Source organism: Gallinula chloropus (assembly GCF_964237585.1).
Source record: "Gallinula chloropus genome assembly, chromosome: 15".
In the NCBI taxonomy this organism is placed as follows: domain Eukaryota; kingdom Metazoa; phylum Chordata; class Aves; order Gruiformes; family Rallidae; genus Gallinula; species Gallinula chloropus.
The window spans coordinates 11767425-11790276 of record NC_140100.1 but is presented as its reverse complement, the minus strand read 5'-3'; the positions used below and the strand labels follow the sequence as shown (position 1 = coordinate 11790276).

At 45.0% G+C, this 22852-nt stretch overlaps 1 protein-coding gene across 1 annotated transcript in view; it reads left to right on the top strand.

The window, feature by feature from the left end:
- The window catches only part of GSG1L (GSG1 like), a gene marked incomplete at both ends in the record, with an annotated part of 57705 nt that overhangs the window by 22087 nt on the left and 12766 nt on the right, over positions 1-22852 (top strand). Inside the window, 3 exons of the mRNA XM_084270949.1 lie at positions 12691-12843; positions 17175-17286; positions 21813-21980. Of these exons, the coding sequence (XP_084127075.1) occupies positions 12691-12843; positions 17175-17286; positions 21813-21980 (433 nt within the window). The remainder of the gene's footprint in view (positions 1-12690; positions 12844-17174; positions 17287-21812; positions 21981-22852) is intronic.

Genomic DNA, 22852 nt, shown 5'->3' with positions numbered 1-22852 from the left:
AGCTCTCACAGAGCAGATGTTGTTGGGTCCCGTGAAGTGTGCTGTTTTCTAACTTTCATTACAAGTATTTCCAAAAGGAGTTGGAAGGGAACTGCCACAGTAGGCTGGTCCTGATCTTTCAGTTCTGGATTGTTTCTGGGATCTTCTTCATAAAACATAATCTGAGGTTTGTTCCTGCTGAGTATTTTGTTGACTGAAGGGGAAAAGGGAAACCTGTTTAGTGAGGGACACTTAATGCACTACACTGTGAAGTACATGTGGTTTTCAGCTACTTGGTCCATTTGTGAATGCAGCTTGCAGCCATTCCTCCCTGTGCTGTTGAAAACCTTGCTACATCAGCTTTCTGTCAAGCTTCTGGATGCACTGCCCAGTGGACACACTCTGCTGCCTTCCTCCTCTCATCACATGGCTTGGGTTCACCTTCTAGCTCCCCTTTCCTATTACTTAAAATCTGTGCCTGAGAGGACATCCAAGCATCCTTCTGCAAATGCATAGCTGTCAACTATCAACCACAGTGACACAGAGACCTGCAAGATGAAGAGTCATCACCAGCCAAACTCCCTGTGCAAGTGGAGGCTGGGATATACACAATGGAGATCAGTTGGAGGTGAACCATTTGTGCTGGAAGGACTTTGCTGGGGAAGAACAAGGTCTTGAAGGAAATGTGGTGCCCCATGAGTTTTGGGGATGCTGCTCACTGGGGCTGTAGCTTAGGCACTTTCCAAACACCTGCAGTGACTGCAGCATTTGCTGAAATGAGGTGCTCCAGCCTGAGGAGTCCTGCTGGGAGGTTGCTTCAGGAGCAGGCTCAAAAGTCAGCATTGGCTCAAAGTTTAGAGATGGCCACACCAACATAGGGCAGGATTCACAGGACAAGCTCCTTCGAAGTAGGACACAATCTGGTCTAAGTTACTCCAGTGCTCTTCAGGACCCCACTTGCTTCAGCAGTGCTATCTCTGGAACAATTCCCACAGTGAAGGGCAAAGCAGTCGGTCATCAGCCACTGCCTGCAGCGCATTGCTTTCTGCTCATAACGTAAGCAAGCTTTTGGAGACCGTGGAGGTTAAAGCAAGGCAAAACCTTGCAGAAGGAAAATTTTCATTGCCAGTGAGCATTTAACAGTCCAAAATGTTACAGGGGACTTTTAAAATCAGATACGGTACTGGCAGAGGTCGGAGACACCTTCTGCTTGTCCTTTACACAGCCCATGATGATGCAGACTGTAGAGATGAAGCAATAAAAATTCTGTGTTGTTGAAAAAGGAGCTGGCAAAACCAAGGTAGCACATGGCAAACAGCAAATAAACAAATAAAGTCTCACCTAAACACAGCATGGAAAAAGAGGAAGCTGAGCCAAATCTATACGTGCTTCTAAGTCAGCACTACAACAGCAATTAATGAGAAGAGAAACTAGATGCCTGATTTTAATGGATCCTGACATAATAGGTGTACCAGAAATTTGATGGGAGAAAGATAATTAGTGGGACAATAATGTCTTGATACTGATTACAGTGAAAGACAAAGCAGATGTCGTGTAGTAAAGCTGAATCAGAATAACAAGGTAATGTCATTAATGAGCAACACAATCTCCATGGATGATGCCATGCTCACATAAAAAATACAGATTTATATCAGCAATCACCCACAGGGGTGGCTTACAGTAGAGAGGTTAAACTTGATCTCAGAAAAGATACAAGGACAGAAACCAGAGCAGCAGGAGCAGACTTCAAAACGCCATGCACAGACTGAGAAAATGCCACGCTTGGTATGATGTAGAGACTCGAATCTGAATAACCTTCCTGAGCATGGAGAAATTACTTGGGAAACCTGTAACTCTTGACTTATTCCTGAGTGGTGTGGGGACTTGGTTCAAAATATTAGTAAGAGATACCCCACGACTGTGAGTCACACAGACAAATTCAGCATCACTTCAGAAGCAATAAAAAGTTTTTTTTTAAAGTAGTGAAGTGGGGAACACAAGAAAAACAAGAGCTGATTAAAAGAAATTAAAAGGTTCTGCCAAAAGGACAAATGGAGCGTGAAAAATTTAGATACTAGTTATACTACAGGCATCTAAACTACTCACAAATCTCTCAGTCTGAGAGTCCGAGTGACTGAAAGTGGCAGATAATACTGTGTTGATAAACGCGAAGTGGTGAACATGAAGAGTAATCCTACCTTTACATATAGAGTGGTGGATTCTGAATTAGCTTTTACCCCTCAGGATAAAGTTCTTGGAGCGATGACAGACACTTCTATGAAAACATTAATTCACTGCTCTGCAGAGATTAAGAAAAGATGAAAAGAACTATCAGGATCATCGTAGGAAATCAAGAGCAAAACAAAAAAGTCACCATGCCACCAGATGTATTCACCACGAGCCCACCCGCAGCACTCTGTGGGCACACCTCATCCCTCCCTTGCCAGCCCTACCTCAAAAATGCTATGATAAAATTTAAAGCAATAGAGAGGAGGGTTTGGCAGTTAATGGTCAAAGACAGGGAATACTTTCTTTGTATGAGAAGGGCAACACGGAACAGATTTCAAGCTGGAAAGGAGACAAATGAAACTCATAATAGCCAAGTTAAGAAAACAAACCGCCTTCTTTGTCTACTGGGTAGCTGTTCCTGAGAAGAAGAGGAGGATAGATTTTTCTATAAGGACCACTTAAAGACCTGCATCCAGAGAAAAGAAATGTAACTGGGTCTCCCACAAGAATCGTACACTTTCCAAACCAGTCCCCAGTGTCCCCTTGAACATTATTCTTAATATATCTGCAATCAGGTATATACATACCCACACAGACAAGTCCTTGTGCACTTGTATTAGCAGAGTTATGATTAAGTGTGCAGGGGAAAAAAAAAAGTGTTACTAACATTTTATCTCTGTTTTCTTACACATTTATTATGAATCACTGGAGTTATTTTTACAAGCTAGTCAGATATACAAAGATGAAGCCATGCTTAATAGCAGAACTCAAGCTAAGTTCCTAATTCCTGAAAGGAAGCAACAGCCTTGCTTTTCATGCTGGTGATGCCGAAGGCATGGAGAGCACTGGTTCTCTGCTGTGGGGGAAGCTAGCCACGAAGCCTGAACATAATTAATTTCTCAGCCCAGTGCTGAGGATGGAAGTCCACCAGACACTGCACTGTAGCTCTATTTCCAAATATATCTATTAAGTCATATAGGATAGTCATGCTTTAGAATGTTTTTCATGCTTTCTACCATGCTGCTCCACTGTTTTCACACCAGGAAAACAAGAATACAGGCCTAAAGATACACCACAGCCTGCTTGGTGCCATTTCACAGGATAAAGTTCAGAACCAGGCTCAGTGTCAGAGAAAACATCATCATATAGAAGAGAATCATTTTATTTAGCCCATTGCTCCACCCCATCTTTTGAAATAAAGAAACCAGTGAAGAACTAAAGTGAAAGAGGACCAAAGCAGCTTGTATTTCTTCTCTCACCTAAGCAGCTTCTGGATTTATCAGACGGTGTCTCACATTTTGCAGGCTGTCTGGGTGGTGGCCCTTTACATATCTTCAATTCCTTCAGTGTTTTACAATAACAGATAGTTTTAGGTATCTCTGAGGGCTTTTACATTCATGAAGCTTACATAGTTTTGGAAGAATGTCTCTCATAGCTTTGTGGTCTCCTTCTCCCAGTTTTTTTACGCCACAGCACAAGAGGAGCAGGCAGATGGTCTGATATTATGAGACTGCATTAACCAACAGATGGGCTGACTGCTCAGAACTGAGTCCCTACGCCAGCCACAACAGCATGCTCAATGTTTATTTGTTTCACCATTTTTTATTGATCACTCCAGTATTTCTGGCTAGTAATTCCCAGCATAGGAGCAGCAGACACAAGCAAAGGTCTAAAACCATCAGAATGCCTCTGGAAGAGAAAGCATGAGATTTGCATGGCCCATTGAAGTGCAATTTAATGATTCCCCAAGCAAGATGCACAGCATTTCTCAGTGTGTACCTGTCTGGATCCCTTTTCCTCTCTTTTCCTGCACTGAATGTGAAGAGGAGAGATTAAAGTGAGATCCAGGTGTCAGTGGATAAGTCTGGAGAAGCAGAGCAATGATAGCCTGAGACAAGAAACACAGGGACAGCAAATATAGACCAGGAGGAACCAAGCACATGGAACCAAAAATGCAGAGAAAATGCCATTCTATGTAGATAAAGAGAATATCTTAAAAATCATTACTGCAAGAACAACAAACACCCATTTGGTCTACAGAGCACTCACCATAAAAAATTGGCACCTCCTATGTGTTTTGCAGCTGCCAGTATGCTCACACCATCATGCTACTAGCACTGGAATTGAGTATCAAAGAGAGAATTTCCCTTGGTGTTGCAGACCACAGGCTATGGATGGTCAGCATCTTTCTGAGAACTAATCTCCATAAAGAGTAGGGAAGTGCAAGAGGACCATTACATTCACTCTTTCCGCAGCAACCTCTGCTCCCTTTCGCAGAAGGGGACAGGGGCTGACCCCAGTCTTTCAGTCTAAGATACGTTCTGGGTCCCTCACACACTGTTTAGGTCTAACACAGTGTCTCATGGAGAGGACTGAGAGTTTCATCATCAAAAGCCAAACCCGGAAGAAGGAACCATTCCCATTCAGCACACAGGTGCTCCCCCTGCCATCACCAGTGCAAGAGTTATGTTCATAAACCAGGACATACAGACCTGAGGCTGTCAAAGGCAAGCAAGCTTAACTTCTTGTTGCTGGTAACATGAACAAGGGTGACAGCTCCTCCATCTTCCTGGCAGCTGCAGCTTGCATGCAGAGCAAGAAGAATAATGAAATATTTTTGCACAAAGAAGGAGCAACACCTGCACCGTGGCTTCCTCCACCACCCACAACAAGCTTGGCCCTCACGCACAGTTATTTCCCTCCCATGTTGGATGACATCTGCCTGGTTGACTGTCACAGCCTCTTGTGGTTCCCCATGTTGTTCAGCAGTTCATGATCTTGGGGACAATGACTGTCAACCATGAGCTAATGGGAGCCCTTTCTTCCCCAACAGCATTGGTGTCTAAGGCTATCAGCAATGCCAATGAGGAGGTAATAAGGGTGCACACCGTCCAGGACAGTGTTCTTGGACACTAATATCTCTTCAGCAGCTCAGCAATGCAGCACCTGGCTTGTCCTTTGAGTGCAGTGCTCTGAACGGTGCGATAATCTCAATAGTTACTTAGGAGTACACATTGCTCAGCTCCATTGTTTCCAGCATAGCAAGGGCTTTTGTTTAACAACAAAGTGTGATGTAGAAAAAAAACCCCAAAGCCTCTACTTGCCTCTAGTCAGAATTTCTCAGCTTGATCAAGGTTGAATTGATGGAGACTTGACTTGAGATGATGTCTCATCATAGCTTAGACATCATAGCTTAGACAGCTCCTTGTAACGTGAAGTTACAAGGAACCTGGCAAGTACAAACCTCTTCAAGATCTCTTTGGCTCTCTGCACCATTATCCACTCTGATTATTTGCTCAGAGACAGCACAGCATGGTATGACATTCAAATGAAGCTGCTTTGGTCAGATCCATCATTGGCCAGGAGGACAGTTCTGCTGTTAGAAAGGCTAGTAGGCAGCAACCCCAGACCATCTGCAGCAGTGGGTGTTTCTAAGGAGTATGAAACCACCCAGAGGCATTCTGAATATGAGTTTATCCCAATTAAGAAGCTAATTTTCTGTCTGAAAGGGTCCTCAGAAATAAAAACAGACTCTGGACAATCGCTTGTTGGTCACTGCTCAGGGAATGCTGGGCTTTCAGCAGGCAGTGTCAGATACCTTGGCAGGTAATGCATTCAGTTATGGTTCTTTGCTATGTTTTCCAAGCCACTAGCCAAAATGCATGACTAACATATTCATGCACACAATTCCTGCCTGAGCTGCACATAACATAGTTAACATGACTCAGCAAACTCCTTCAGGAATAGCAATAGGATTTTCCCAGAAGAGATCCTTCACGAGCAAACAGCTCATGTTTATGGATTAAAAATGCTTTGAACTCTAACAGCAATTTCTCTGTTGGCCACCTCTTCAGTGTTGCCTTGAGAACATGCACTAATATTGGATCTTTGACAGTCATTTTGATGACCTGACCAGCCTGGAGGAGCAGCCAGGAGGGGATTTCAATATCGTTATTTCATCTGGAGATAGAACCTCACAATCTGGCATCAGAAACTCTTGGAATACTAAGCTGGCACCAAAAAAAATAACTTTTCTGATTTGCCAACAAATTTACAATCCTACATATTTAGCATAAACCTCCATGGTTGCATGTGACTGTAGGTGGTAGGAGGTATAGATGTGTATTTCAACTTTCCAGAACTGGTTTGTTGGCTGTATTAATCTCAGAAACACAGTAGAAATTGGAATTATGAAACACTGTGGTTCTAGAAACAGCAGCAAATGCTTGTTTATCATCCTTCTCATAACCTCATTCAGGTGTTCTTGGTATTTCAGTCTGAATGGCTAATGAATCTGAGAACAACTTTACTAATGCAGCAAGAATTGTCTTTGCATGTGATGGTGAAAGAGGAAATAAGCATGTGTCAGGAATCCCTTTACATTCTTGAGGCCAGTTTAACCAGAGCCCTCTCAACAGAAACATTGGAGTTAGCAGCTGTTGCTTTTTTTGGACAGGAAATTGCAGTGGATTTGAACAAAGAATACTTGATGTTTTGATATGCATTTTGCTCAGGGTATTCTGAATGGTCCTTACTTTTTTGTACTCCAAAGAAAAATGCCAGATGCAAACCAACAGTAACAGCAGCAACCCCAGCTTCAGATTTATAATTAATTAGATATCAAACAGTGAAAATCAACACAAAACTCCTGGAAGTCATTAATCAAAATGTACTTTGGGTTCCTCAATCAGGAACTTGCCAAAAGAAATGCGGCATGATGCCTCAAGTTCTTCTAAGCAGAACTTCCACGACTCCTCAGATTTCCTGTTTCAAAGGGAAGTCACCACTGGAGATTTCTGACAATAGTGTCTCCATTTACATTGCCTTCCCTGGTGACCAAGGCTGGTCAAGTTTTATGAAGAACTTTTGAGCCCTGGGACTCATTGTAGGCTGAGGTAAAGCTTCCTTACCTCACTGTCAAAAAAAAGATTCAGTTTGTCTCATTAATTCAGAATTGCCTGCAACATCCTTTTGTGTCTCTGGCAGATGCCCTTAACACCATCACCAGCTTTGCAGAAACCCACTCAGTATCCACGAATCTTCTTTCACAATGTTGATGCTGCCCTCCACTGTCTGACAGAAATGCAAGGGACTCATCTTGTTAGATGGTTCGTGATGTCCTTGAGTTCCTAAAATTTCAGCAATCATGTGGGTAACAGTTATCTTTTCAGCCACAATGAAGAGTTCATTCACTTCACATTCATTTCTCTAGCATGTAGCAGTACTGATGGCTGAGTCCATGAGGAGGTGGCACCAATGCTTTTCACTACCAACTCCACAGGGAAAACAATCCTTGAACGCACTGTTGAGGAAATAACAACAGCTCAGAGACATATAGTTCAGCGATGTCCCGGCTAGTTCACTGACCTTCTTACACAATCAGAAGCTCTGGACAATGACAGAAGCAGAGATGAAAAATAAGCTTTCAGCTGGTCTGTGTTTTCACATTTTAGGCAGAGCTGGTGATCATACAGAGTACGATCTGTCTTGAGATCGGAGGATATGAAGGTGATAGGACTCTGTCTGAGGTAGGACTCCCATATGTAAGCTGACTTACGTGACATTTTCCAGTGAATCCCAGCTTTACCACCTTGAGTTCTCGGACAGCAGCTCAGCCTGTACTTCCAGTGCTTGCACTTCCTCAAGATGGTGACTCCTTTACCTTCAGGAGCAGCACCACAGTCTGTGACGTTCAGCTTCAAAGCAATCCCCCCTGGGATACACAGCACAATACCTGTGGGGAAGGAGCAAAGATCCAAAGCAGCCCACAACAAGCAAAAGCATCTCTGTTGTTATCAGGAACACTGTCAAGGGCGTGACAGACTGGTGTAAAAGCTGGCAGGATAAGGCTTGTGTGAATAGCAGCGTTGATAGTATCAAGGTTAGCGAGTCATCAAGATCCTTGTGCCCATCTACCTGCAGCTGCTCAGACACCAGGCTGGGAGATACAGGTCAGTAAGTAAAACACGATGTGCAACAGAGACATGGCAGAACAGCAAGGCAAATCACTGTCAGCTCCTAGCCAGGACAAAAAATGAACATGCAAACCTAACACCTTTTTACTAATCTACAAAAAGCCCATAAGACATACAGAGGACTTGACAACTGGCACCTTCTATATTATTTTTGGGAATCCTGGAAAGAATGACCACATATGTGTGTCTTGGTGCTTGCATGCTGGACAGACTCCTTGTACATACTCCTGCTTGTGAGAATGTGTGCACAGGAGTGTAAGAGAAATTGGTTTTGATTTAATTTTGCTTTAAAGCAAAGATTCTCCTTTCCTAGGAGGTCTCACATGGCCACCACGATGCTGCAGCATTATTTCCTACAAGGTGAGCTGGGATGACACACCTTCTGACAAATGCTGCACAGAGTGAGGAGGAGGCAGGTCAGAACCTGGAATCTGTCTGCATTAACAAAGAATGCCCTTGGCATAACAGGCACATCCCAGCTGAGCTCCGTGCACAGACCCACAGCACTTTCTTTTCACATGTAACAGACAGTCTGATGAACAGGCAAGGGAGAAAAGACAAACAGCGTGAAAACAACAAAAAAAATGAGGCAAAGCTGGTGATTTATAAGAATACAGGTGCTCAGATACAGGCCATCAAGGTAGGACTCTCCAAATTAATCAAGTGCTGACTCTTCTGAAGAAGAGGATTTTTCAGAAAAGACGAGTTAGGCCAGACAGACCTCTGGAGCAGAGGACACAGGCTGGTGGGAGCTCACACAGACAGAAACGGTGACAGCAGAGAAGATAGGGAATGGGATAACTCCTCTGGAGAGCTTCTTCCCTGTCACCTGGAATGACTGAGGTCTTCTCAAGAGAAGGAGCTCTCTGCTTTGCAGGAAGGAGGCTGTTAGAGATTGTAAGTGGAAGTAAATGATGCCAAGTGACTGCCTCATGAATCTCATGTTGAGAGAAGAGCAGTGGGAGATCACTTCACCATCAGCACAGAACAGAAAGACACTGTCTCCTGAATTAATAACCTGAATCAACTATTCTGCTTCTGGCAGCCACAGGAAGATGACAAATCCCAATATGTCTTGCATTTTCTGGATGTTATTATTTCAGATTAAATTCAAAATCAAAACGAGCAGGACAGGACATAGGGAAAACTATGAAAGCACTGCACGTGTGACTCCCCCATACATTAAAAGTATTTCAAAAAGACACAAAGCAGATATTCAGTGTGCACCATGAAATAAGACATACGAGTTAGACACAGAATTCATTTGCAGATAGTAACAGGGCCCAAAAAAGGAAGAAAAAAGTTAACTATGCCTTGCCTGGGGAACTCACCCAGTCTTTGTGTCTCATTGGCGAAAGGTTTCACAGCACAAAACTCACATCTCATTGAGCTGTTCATCAGGGCCATAGCTCAACTCTGTTTCTACTCCAGTTATCCCTACCTCATACATCTTCCTCCTCCAGCACATTAAATCTAGCAACTGTGCAATTAAAAAAATCAGCCCCTGCTGAAAGCACGCCCATTAGATCCACCAACACATCCAGTGGAGGTTTGAATGTCTGCAAGGACAGAGATCCCACAGCCAAAGCAGAACCCTCTTCCAGTGTTTGACAACCTTTTTGCTTAGTGTGGTCTGTAATTTCTGACATTGCAAATTCTGTCTTACCTGACCCCTGTTCAGCTCTGAGAGTCTGACTCTTATATCTATATGCTTTTGTTAGGTAACTGTAGACAGCAAGACCTTTGCCTTCTCTCTAGAGCATGAGGAGGCAATGCTCTCCCCACCTCACCTTGTACTTCATGTGCTTCAGCCCCCTGGCATTGCCTCACTGCCCTCCATGCCCTTACAGCTCTTCAAATTACAACAAGCTTTCTCCAGCATATCAGGTTTGAAGACCTTCTTGCAAGGTTATCCTGTTGGCAAACCCACTACCGTCCCATTCGACCAGGTGGATCCCATTCCTCTCAGCAGTCCTTGCTCTTCCAAGAGGACCCGTTGGTTAGAGAAGCCAAAGCTCTCCCTGTGGCACCAGCCACACAGTCAGGCACTCCTTCCTCCTGTTCATCTCTCTTTTGCCAGCGGGATAGAGAACATGTCCTCCACCCTCACCCCCCCAGCCCTCCTGTCACTCTGAATGTGCAGAAGGCTGCCTCTAGCAGTATCTCCCCATCTGCCTTCTAGACTCATTAACCTGGAACCTCCTACAGAGACTTATGTGCATCTCTTCAGGGTCCCACTATTTCTCAAGCACACTGTAGTCGTGTCCACAGCTTCTAGTGCTGGTTCATGGGAGGGCAGTAGATACAACTGGGACACAGATGATGTACATCAACTGGACATCCAAGCCATTGTCCCCTGGTCTGTAAGCACATCCAGGATAACACTCCCTCAGGAGCAGAATCCAGTGTTTGTCCTTGTTAAGTTTCATACCATTGCTGGTTTCCATGCACTCAAATCTACCAAGGCCTCTCTAAGGCCCCTCTGCTCTCAAGACACTCAGTGTCTCCTCCTAGTTCAGAATCATCTGCAAACTTCATCAGTGTGCACTCAACTCCTGTGTCTGGGTCACTGATAAAAACATTCAGGAGAACTGGCCCTAAAATGGAGCCCTGGGGACCACCACTGGTCAGCAGCCAGATGTTACCCCACTGACCACAACTCTGACCCTGCAGCCAGTTGTTCACCCAAAGCAGCAGAGGACAGTGCTACGCCACTGCTGCCACCACTACAGCACTGCTCTTGGGTGTAGGTACCAGCAGTGAGTCTCCTCAAGAGTTGAAAGAGGGTATAACTAACCGGGCAGATAGGCTGTATATTGCTCTTTCAAATTTGGGCTGAGAAATTTATGAATTGGGACGCTCTGTTTTCTCAATTTGTATGTCAGGTTTACATAGTCTAATTCTCTTGTTATAGAAACTTCTGTTTGTGAGAAAATGAGGCAAAATTCCTTCTTAACCCTGCTGTGTCACAGAACAACACCCTTGCTGTCTCTCACTCGTATTTCTTTTTGAAGAGTCTGCTGATTGCTCTGATAACAAATTGGCTAATGGGGTGAGATAAACCGCTGTGTGCTGCTCACAGAGGCAATATTACACAGAAAGCCACCATGAGGATTCAAAGGGTTTATTACTGTGGTATTGTCGTAAAGTGTTGGATATGGTACTAAGAACTAATAGCAGGTATTAATTAGTTGTGACGAAACAGCCAAATTCCCAGACACAATGTGAGCTGTGGCCATCCTGGTCACCAAGAGGACACTCAAATATTTGATAAAAGTGAGACTTCATATCTGTTTTGATAAGCTCAACTGTAGGCATTATCACACATACGTTCTTAGCACGAGGAGTGAATGTATTAATGTAAGTGAAGCCTGTGGCAGTCTCTATGGTTACAGCTAACAATTTCTAATATAAGCCATTGTCTTCAGATCCTTAACTTTCAATGTTTCAACTGCTTAGGCTGAAATTTTCCATCACGGCTCATTGTTTCCAGGTGAACACTCCTGCAATCAGGTTAGCAAATGTACCGAAGGATTCAGCAGGTTCTCCTGCTGAAACGGCGATCGGCCGTCTGGCAGGGACTCAGTGTTATTATCATCTGCTACCATCCTCTCACATTTATCCCATGGCTTGGTGACTTGAAAAGGCTCCGCAGATCCTGCTAGAGGCTGTGTGCTGAAAATTCCAAATGTAACTTCTACAGCGGAGGGTTCAGCTGCCCCCTCCCAAACGCTGCCAGAACCTCTTACCTGTGCACCACCCCGAGTCCTGCAGAACGTGCGAGTCAGGCGAGGTGCATCTGCTCTGCCCTCACCGGGGAGGCTGTACCCAGGGGCTGAGAAAGCAGAAGGCAGCCTGAGTTTTGTAGCTGTAGCTCTTGGTCTGAGTACGCTGTAAATAGCTGGTTCCACCCCACAGGTACTCTGGCAGGTTTTGTGTACAGTCTGTGCAGGGGATCCAGAGACTCCAGGTCAGAACAGTCGTTCTGCAGGACACGGGTTTCTGTGATAAAAGGGTTTGTAATAGCAGCCCCCAGCACAAGAACTTTAAATCCTGGACCAAAAACATTTTCTTTGAACAGTCTTGTGAAAAAGAAGCATGCGAGCCTGTTCATCTCCCACCAGCCCATGTGTATAAGGTAATAGGTGCCATCTCCACGTGTAAGCTGTGCCCATCTAAACCACACCATGGGGAGGGAATATGGATTCTGCATCCTGTGTTTTGGGTCCCAGGGTCTTTGTGCCAGAGAGGTCCTGTACCCAAGCCAGGATCTTAGGAAACAGCTCCCCGTTTCTGCAGTATCTTTACCACCCTGATGTTCTTTGTAGCCTCATCCACTACCTGTTCTACTTTTCAGTCTTTGGGTGGTGGTTTCCTAAATTTAAACTTTCTGACTACCCAATTACTTCTAAATGTTCCTGATTTCCTACTTTTTTTTTTTTTTAACCAACTTTACCTCTTATTATTTACCAAACAAGTGACCAGCTGCTGCTCTTGTGCATTGCAGGTGTCCTGTGGTTATCAGTAGTATCCGAGGTGTTATACATCATGCTGTTAGTCGTCGGATTCAGCCTTATGTGCCTCGAGCTCTTTCATTCAAGCAGTGTGATAGATGGGCTCAAGTTAAATGCCTTTGCTGCTGTCTTCACTGTGCTTTCAGGTATGAACCTTCCCTTTCCCTTTTGCCAGAGGGGCCACAACAAAAAAAGAAAAAATTCTAAAACTGAAAGAATAAAAACTGAGGACTACAAGTTTTTATCCCCCTTTAGCAACTGCATATTTCAATACAATTTTTTGTTCCTTTGGACCAAGGGCTGCACGACAAATTTGCCTCTTCCCAGGGAGAAGTGAAAATATGGTCCTGATCTCACAACAGCAACACAGTAACTAGCCTTCCCCCCCAGCCCACACTGTCATTGCCAGTGCCATAGCCTGAGCCTCTGTTTTCAGCATCATCACACTGATAAACCAACAGAAAATGAAAAACATGCAGCCTTCAAAATTCTTGTTTTAATCATAAGAGTCGATGGAGGCTTTATACTTCAAACTAAAGAAAGAAGCCCAACTTTTTCTTTAGCAAAATTGAGACTGAAAAGGGTTCTGGTAGCCTCACTTAGGAGCAACCCCACCAGTTATTTGGGGACATGTGTATCTCTCAACAACCATTTCAGGCTGTTTTCATGCTCGGCCTGTACTTGGAGCCCTTCAGCGAATGAACTTGAAGAATCCTCTTCTCCAAAAGAAGTTATCAAACCTAACCATGCAACTAAGTGTCCCTGCACTCCTGTGCTGGCTGAAAACTCCCCTTCCCAGGATTTATCCAAGCAGCCAGCCGCAGCTGCCTTTTCTGAGCACTCCTGCACCAGCCTCTTTGCAGAAGGAACTTCTGCAATAAAAGTGCTTTTTATTCTGCTGTATTTCAAGCTGAATGAGATTATAACAGCGGTGTACATTTCTGTGAAGGAGTTTCTATCTTCAGGGATAGCTTTGTATTTGTAAAATACAGTTAGTGGTATAAAACTCAGATCAGAAGTGGAGTAAAATACAGTTTGTGGTATAAAACTCAGATCAGATTTGGAGTAAAATACAGTTAGTGGTATAAAACTCAGATCAGAAGTGGAGCTGAAAGGACCAAAAAAAAAAAAAAAAAAAGGTAAAAACTTCCAAAGCATATTTCTCAGCTTTGGATGCAATTCAGATTTAAAAAAAACCAAAAAACCAAACAAACAAAAAAAAACCCAAACCCAAAACCCCAAACCAACCAGAGTCCAATTTTCAGAATCAAACTATGTGGAACTCTTCAGCATTCAAACAGTTATTTCCATGCTGCTTCTCTTCATCATTAACTGCAGGTTTAAGTTTTGTAAGAGTTATGAAGTTTTCTTTCCTACACATCTTTCTATTTTTATTTTTCCTTCAATTTTTATAAGTACATTGCCATGATGTTCCAAACCTAAACTTGAACATTTTACAGAGAAAAAGGATAGAAAAATAGGAAGAAGCAAAAAAAACCCCAAACCCCACCCCCAAAACACTGCTGGCTGTTTTTTTTCAGTGACAGATCTCAGAGGAAAGAAGAAAAGCATATTTATTTAATCCTATCATAGTTATAATGACACAGCTTTACAGAAATCAGATAAAAAAGAGATTTTTGCCTTGGAGCAACACACCTCCATTCACACTAGAATTCCCTCCTAAAAGTGCAATGGGATCTTCATATTCTCAAAGCTCAACATCTAAAGGTTAGGAAAAATTATCCTAACAGTGTGGCCACTTAATGCTATTTCTGAACTGCTTATGAGTCATTAAACACCCCCCTAACACTGACATTTTGGTGTTCCTCTTAACCTTATATAAATTAAACAACTTATATGCACCTCATGTAATATTTATAATAAAGCATTTTAATTCATGTGATAACTTCCATAAATAATATTTTTAGTAAAGATATCTGAAAATGCTTTAAAGTATGTTCTCTCTACCACACTTAGTTCCCCAAGCTCTCCTAGAAATAGCTCTGGTCCCGCAAGGCTGATGATCTCAAGCCAGCTAAGAACAGTCAGTGTTTCTGCATCCCCATCCACTCCAATCACTCCAGTCCACCATATAATCATAGAATCACAGGGTTGGAAAGGACTTCAAGAGCTCATTGGGTCCAACCCCCCCTGCCAAAGCAGGGTCCCTAGCTCATATTGCACAGACAGGCATCCAGACGGGTCTTGAATCTCTCCAGAGATAATAATAATCAGGATGTTTAACCTGTAAGTGCTCACTGCCCTGGGCCCCAGGGTGGGCATCCAGGCCTCTTTGTCCAGCCTTAGGAAGCCAGCTGGAGGACAAGATGATGTCATAAATACAGCATTTGCTGTATTCAGGCAGGTCATTTTATCCACCATGTGACCAGTAAGCATACAGATCAGGTACTGTAGGGTATTGCCATGGAGCACTTGGCAAAGTGTAACTAAAATAGACAAAACCGCAAGTGTCTGAAGCAGCAGGATGAAAGAAAGTCTCCTCCTGCTTTGTGATAGCTTATCCATGGCACAATGCCCCTGACAGCACAGCCAGGTACGTGTCCGCCCCCGGCCCTCCCCGCCATGAGGCAGATAAAGCAATAAATGCCACGTTTTCACTGTGGTCGCTGTGCTACAGCAGGACGTGCTGATGACCTCCTACTCACCCGTATCAGTGGACTGTCATCCTGAGCCTCCCACGCAGCCACAGGGCTGAGCGTAGCTGAAACCCTGATAAGGTTTTGCACGGCAGAAGGGAGCGGGATGGCCTTGCTGAAGCTAGTCCTGGTGCGGCAAGTGTGCCGGCAGCTCCGAGGGACTAGGCCATGTGTCAGGGCAGCCTGCAGTAATTCGTTAAGGTTGGAACGTTACTGACAGTACGGGAACAGCAAGGCCCAAGGTTTAAGATCAACCCCGTAGCTGTCAGCTGGAGAGAAACCCAATGATTTAAAAAGTACAGCAAGCTCGGGGTGATTCTGGAAACTAAATACAGCCAGAAACAGGCAAGGTGTGTACCAGTTTGCTGTGCTCCCATTAGGCCGCCCACCCTGCTGAAATATCATTCCTTCGGATGTGAATTGCTCTTTCCACCTCCTGACTTTCCAGTGTGTCACACCAACATGAAGCAGCTGAGCAAATCACTGCAGCTTCTTGTAATAAAATGTCTTCTTTCAGCCTCTGCAGCTGTTTGTATCAAATATGACATTTCTCTTGCTGAAGGTCCTGCTTAACGTACCCACAACACAAACATGACATTCCCTGACTTCCCTCCCCCACAATTGCCTTGAATCATCCATATGTCTGACTAACAAAGTGCTTTAGGCTCTGAAAGTAAGCAGGAAAGAAGAGCCAAAATTTGGGTCTGGGGAGGGAAAATCAGGATCTTCCACATGGAGGAAGTGCAACCATGGAAAAAAGCAGATGGTCAGAGATAATGATGACTTTGGTGAGGAGCAGAGTGCAACGTAGAGGACCGCCCTGCACCCCATGATGGAGGAACATCAGCACTTCAAAGTGCCTGGGACTGTCATTGCAGCACAGGGGGCTTGTGACATCCGCAGGCCTGAGATGTATTTGGAAAGTGATGACCCTGCCCCACAGTTTGCTGCCTGAACCCGTGTTGTCCCTGAGCTCTGCTGGGAGCATGTCCCTGCGCTGCCTAGGTACTAAAGCAGACACATCCCAGACTAAAGTTCTCCAAGCATCAGAGCTGCTACTGGCCACCCCTTCTTGAAAAGTGGATTTTGATTTTCCTCAGAGAGATGTTTAAATGCAGAAATATGGGTTGGCCAGCTAAGTGGCAGTGCAAACTCAGTGATCTAACTACAGCCCTGTTCTTTCACATCAATGAGTCAACTCTCTAACACGTGGCCTGATCTTCACCCAGTTGTATTTACCTCAGCAGAGTATCACAGTATCACTAAAGCAAGCATCAACACTGAACCTTTGAAAGTATTCCTGTGGCATCCTCTCACCACACATCATAAGGAATACAGAGTTCATGTAACTTCCTTCTGCAACTTCCCAGTGTTTTATAAGTGCTGAGATTTATAAAACTTAGCAGCTGTTCAGATAAAACCTCACTGTTTGGCATTGACACGCTCCATCTTGCATTGCCTACAGAAGCCTCTCTCCTTATTCTCTTACCTGAGGCCTGTCTGTGATGGGCTAAGTGAGATAACTTGTGGGTGGCTTCCCCCTGTTTTTAGGCAGCAAGATGCTAACTGTGCAACATTTTCTTCAACGGTTTTCTTTCTTTAACTCTTCTCTTAATTGAGAATTCAGTATGATGTAAAATAATGAGCTCTCAGTCACACCTTTCCCCTGCCCATGCAGCTCCCTCCTCCACAGTAGAATAGAAGGCATAGAAGTGCAACAGAGACTTTTTTTGAGCTTACAAAGCACTTCAGCAGTATCTATCTCACGAATTATAGAAGATGTTAGCACAAAAACTCCTGTTATAATCCCTGCTTCTCAGGTCTCTTGGGGATGGTGGCACACATGATGTATACTCAAGTTTTCCAAGTGACAGTCAGCCTTGGGCCAGAGGACTGGCGACCGCACTCGTGGGACTATGGATGGTCCTTCTGGTAAGTGTCACCACCGGTTCATATCTTTTAATTTTTTAATTGTTTCATCGGTCTGTTGGGAGATTGTACATATCATCTCACATTTGCAGGAACATGTATGTGAATTTCCAGCTGCCAAAATGCTGGAAGCAAAAACCCACCATGGCCATACAATGGCTGAGGTGCTAGGGGATGTCTATCAGTGACTGTGCAGCAGCAGCTGCACCTATCAGCAGGTACTCAGCATTTGTAAATAAACAGCAGCCACAATTACCAACACAGATTGAGCACTCTCATTAAAGTTCAATTTAGGTACATAATTGCCATGGCATTTCAGAGACTTTTAGCTTTTTTGTTGTTGTTGGTTTTAATTAATGTCTCAGTTGAACCTTACAGTGCAACTTAACACAGCTGCAGAGGAAGGCATAGTGCTCCTGGCACTGTGCTACTTCCCTGTGGATCATGGTGAGAAGTCTTGGGAAAGGTATTTTGGAGACTGTTTGGGGTTTCTGGGGGCATTTAAGTTTAGATTTTTACCTTTCCCATTTATCTTCTAAAAAAAAATCCACATAAAAATAATTTGGCCAAGATGATACATCAATTGTGTTGTATTGCTTACAAGTTTTAAGCAGCTTAGCAAAAACAGGAGGCTGTGAAGAATAAAAATACCTGCTAACATTCACATCTCTCCCAGAGGCATCAGCCTCTTCGGATGACTAGGGAAAATACTTTCCTTTTTTTCATTTAAAGATAGCATATTATTTTAATTCCATCCCAAAGCAGAAACAACATCCTTTGCTAACACCAATAAACAAACACAAATACTTCTTATGCACAGCACCGCAGGAGGTTATTAGTCTTTCTTGCTCCCCTCACTATACTGTGTGTCATGGAAGGAGTTATTAACATTTTAGTAACGTGTTGCAAAATATAAATCTTATTATATTTAAAATAGAGCTGATTTTGTATACCAATAACAAATATTTGTTGCATAGGATGATGAACTTATAAACCTAATGGATTAATATATGTATATAAATACTACTATTTTGCAATAATAATTTATGTAGATATTTAAATAATAATGCATAAGCTCTATTAATTTGTCTTCAGTAATCTATAATTTACTGCAATACTCAAAATTCAGAACGCTGTTAAGTGTCTAGCATGATAAAGCACCCATCAGATTATTCTCCTTCACCTTGTGCAAGACCAGAATCCCCTTGTCTCACCACAGGCATCAGAGGTCCGTGGGTCCCATCGGGCACTATGAGCCCGCCTCAGGCCCACTCATCCTGCCCATGCTGCGATGGCAGCTCACAGCGCTGCTGTCTGACCTGTCCAAGCCTTTGTTCCAGAGCTGACATGGCAATCCCTGCCTGCAGCTCTTTCCATCAGCTGGGGTGCAGTGGGCTTTGGTTAAAGACTGGGACTGAGCTTGTGTTGAGCCCCACTGTGGCGGATGCTGGTGATACCCAAGAGCAGGCCAACACTCAGGAGTGATCTCAGGCCCTTCCCATGTTCCTGAAGTGGGACCTCTGCTCCATCCTGTCCAGTGACTGCTGGTTCACCCCAGTGAAAGCTGAGCTTGGCTGAATCTATTGCTCTTATAGACCAACTTCTCGCATTTGATACTCTCCCCCTCCCCTAATACCTGCTCGTGCAGGGCACTGGGCAAGGTGCAAGCATCAGCTCAGTCACAGCTCCCCTGGGACAGACATGAGCCACAGCAGCCTATTCACAGCAGCCTGAGGAAGGTCATGGGGTTCCTGATGCCATAGTGAAGACTGGTAGCAGATCTGGCAAAGGTGGCTCTGGCAGTCAAACAGCAACAACAAGGATTCTTCCTTCCAGCTAACGCTGCACCACCACTGCTGTGCTGACTGAAGAATGACCACCTTCCCTGGCACCACTTAGCCTTCAACCCCTACTTGAAGAAGGATTAAAAACAGTCTGGCAGAGTTTGGGAATCTGTAGGAATTTCTTTCTGCTCCATCTGGGTCCTGGTGATGGCCCAAAGCAGGAGCTTTAAATACACCTGAGCCAGTAGTGCAAACTTCAGGTGGCTTATAGCCTTCTGTAAAAAGTACGACCACAGAGCCCTGCGAGACACCCCATGAGAGCACAGAGTTGTACCCCTGCTGAAGTGCAAGGACAGCCAGAGCTTCCCCATGGCCAAGAGCTGAAGGGCATGGGTGAAGATCTAGACCATCATTTGTTTCCCAAGTGCCAGTGAGAAAACTATTTTTTTCTGTGGCTCTATTTTCCCTCTACTGACTGGGAATGATAAACTGAGGAAAGGCTGCTTGTGTTCTCAGATTCCCCAGGATTCAAAACATACGTCTCAGTCCCCGTTCCCAAGTTGTTGGCAAAGCCAGGAGTAGGCCAGGGGATTCTCCAGGCAGGGTGTTTTTACAGCCCTGAGCATCACTGAATGTTCAATCTCAGCCCCTCTAGAAAGCAACTACAAAAGCCTGAGTCATTTGAGCCACAGAGGAACCTGAGAGCTCAGCTGCCAGAGGTGGTACACGTACTGTCCCATCACATCTGGGGCACAGCTGGCACAGAGGGTCATTGCTGTGAAAGAGATCTGCACCTAAGGTAGGATGCAGCTCTTGCAGGTAGGAGACCTGCTCTTTACACCTGAGAATAAGGAGCATTTATCCGAGGCCCACAAAAACTAAACCGTATCGATTGGAATTTAGCAGACACTGGGGGTCGTCATCCTGTATTTCTGCCTTTCACCCCTCCAGCTTTTCAGAATTAATGATCAGAAACTATCAGAGACTTCCAAGAGGAATTTTTCTCCACATGTCATTCCCCAGGCGCCAGATGGGCCTGGTGAAGCATGAGGTCTCTGCTGGCTTCTTCCTCAATATGGCTTCAGAGTCCGTCTGGAAAGGTTCGGAGCGGTTAGAGGCTTCCCTCCCACTCCGTGTAGGCAGTCATTTCCCAGGCTTCCCTCTGCCTGGACACATGTAGCACAAGTTTCCTTCCCACTTCTCCACCCAACCACAGGCAACCTCAGGGAACTTCATCACACCAGGCTCACTGCGCTTCCCTCTCATTCAACCGCATCTGGCAAACACGCTTGAAAATGGCTAGGAAGGGGCTGCCTCCACGCTCTTCATCGCCATGGGAGTCCCTAAAGGACTTGTTATGCACTGAAATTTGAAATCACTGAAATGAGCCATTTCTATTTACTAGAACCATTTTTTCCCTGGATTTTTCAGTCCATGACTATGTGTTCTTTTTCAAGCTTTGTCTAATTTGAAATGAGAAACTGTTTCCCTGTGTGCAGATCCTCTGCAGAATGGGAAAACAGCTCATGCTGAGGGCTCTGTCGGTAACGTGTATTTATAAGGTAACGCTGCCACAGCTGTATTCCTTCTGCTCTGCATAATTTACATCGATGTTCAGTTTGCTTGTGGGAAAGGTGAGAGGAAGGAAAGCATGTAGCTGGCACAGGGGATTAAGTTAGTCTGAGTTAGGAAACCACTGTGAACTCTATGGACCTGGAGCTGACGGGCAGAACATGAAGTCCAGCAGAGCCTGGACACAGACGAGCTCTGCAGACAAAAGGAGGGATTCGGTGCCTTTTGTTTGAGACCCATTTCATGCTCAAAAAGCATCTAACCTCCCTGAGGCCATGAGGTCCCCCCCAACCACATCGGAACTCGAGATCAGTGAAGTAAAGGCTGTAGGAGATGTGCATGGAAGGCAGAAGACACCCAGGAGGGAAACCCAGTCTGAGCAGGGAGCAGAACTACTCCCAGCTGGGCTCTGATTGCCCGGAGCCCCAGGACAACACTTGCTGCTGTTCCAGCTGGGCAGTGGGGAAGTCACTGTTTTACTTCCACGTCCCATCTCCCTCTGTCTCCCCATGGTCCTGGTCGGTACTTGTAGGTGTCCTGCCACTGGCTGACCAATGTGGGTTAACCCTGCCCGCACACTTGGGGCACTGCCCTCAGATTGAATCCCTCCACAGAATGGAAGGGCTGTCTTCTACTCTGGTCAGGCTCTCAGAGACCAGACATGGGCCAGGAATGCTAGAAACAGCCATGAAAAAAAGGCAATGCAGTAGTCTGATGAAGGCATTAAGAAAAAGGGTAGAAACCAACTCTGTGGTAGCATTGTGCAGTCTCTAATGGATGCTGGAGAACTTCCACTGCTCCAAAAGCCATGCTCCCTGGGGCATTACTCCTTCCATTACTGCTCTCTAAATTTTAGCACTTGTCTGCAAGGCTCTGGAACATTTCAAAGGGAAATCAGGAGGCATTCGACTCTTGTGCTGGAGTGCTCAGAGTGTTCCTGTGGGCACTCTGCCGCACGGTTCTCCATGGCGTGGAAGCTGTGCCCAGCCCCTAGCCCAGCGCCCTGCCTGCATGCCTGAGCATGTGTCACTGAGGTAAGGTGAGGGTAACGGGTTTGTCACCACTGACTTACCTGCCTAGCCGCATCCGGGGTGTGTGTGTCTCTTGGCGTCAGAAATATAACATGAGCTGCTGTCTTAACCCAGCTCTGTCTGCTGGTTTCTCTCTCCACAGTCTGGCATGGGGCTCTTTCACCTGCTGCATGGCGGCCTCCGTTACTACCTTGAACTCTTACACTAAGACTGTCATTGAGTTCAGACACAAGCGCAAAATCTTTGAGCAGGGCTTTCGAGAAGAGCAGAACTTCCTAGACCAGGAAGCCATCAAGTACTTCAGAGAAAGGTCAGTGCAGTCAGTCGCTCGAGCAGTGGAGGTTTTCATGGACTCTGCTCGTCTCAGAAAATCCAGGCTCTCACCCATTTCAGCACGAGTGGGTGAAGCCTCTGAGATACTTGGAGATGTGTGTCGAAGACAAACACAAAAGATCCTACTTGGTTTGTTTCTCTTAAGTTTTGTGATGTCCCAGCCCCTGCCTTTTCTCATGCACTCATTAAAACACAAGACTGACAAGTCCTTACAGTGTGCATCTGATTCATAGGAGGCCATAAGAAGCTGTCCTGCCAATGCAAGCTGGTTTTCCCTCTCTGGAAAGGTAAAACTGTGGGCATATCACAAATATCACAGCCACATTTTCTCAGCAGGTGTAATAGGCACTTCCCAACACTCCTGACAGCTGCTGAGACATTTTCCAGCCTCCCTTAGGCCACTTTGGAGTTGCCATCTTCCATAATCACATGCCTACAACCCACCCTAGGCTCCTCCACGCAATCCATCCTCCTGAGCTCCTCCACACAAACATAGCACATACATCATATTGCACTGCAATGTTTCTCTGCAGAAACACCCACATGATGCCACCCACGCTGCTACCAGGGTCTGACTGATTCTAAGTCCTGTCTGAGCCCTGAAGGCCCAGAGATGCTCCTTCACTCTGCCTACAGACATAGCCCATTACTGCACTGTCCACCCAGCACACTGCTGACCTCATGCGCTCTGGGCTGGGATACTTGCTGCCCTCATCCTTCTGTAAGGCTTCACATAACACTGCAGAAACATGAAGGACACACTGATATGGACCTCACACAGCTGTGAAGGTGTGATGGGCCCCATAATGTACCTTCATTGAATGAGGAGCTGATAAATGCTGAGAATCC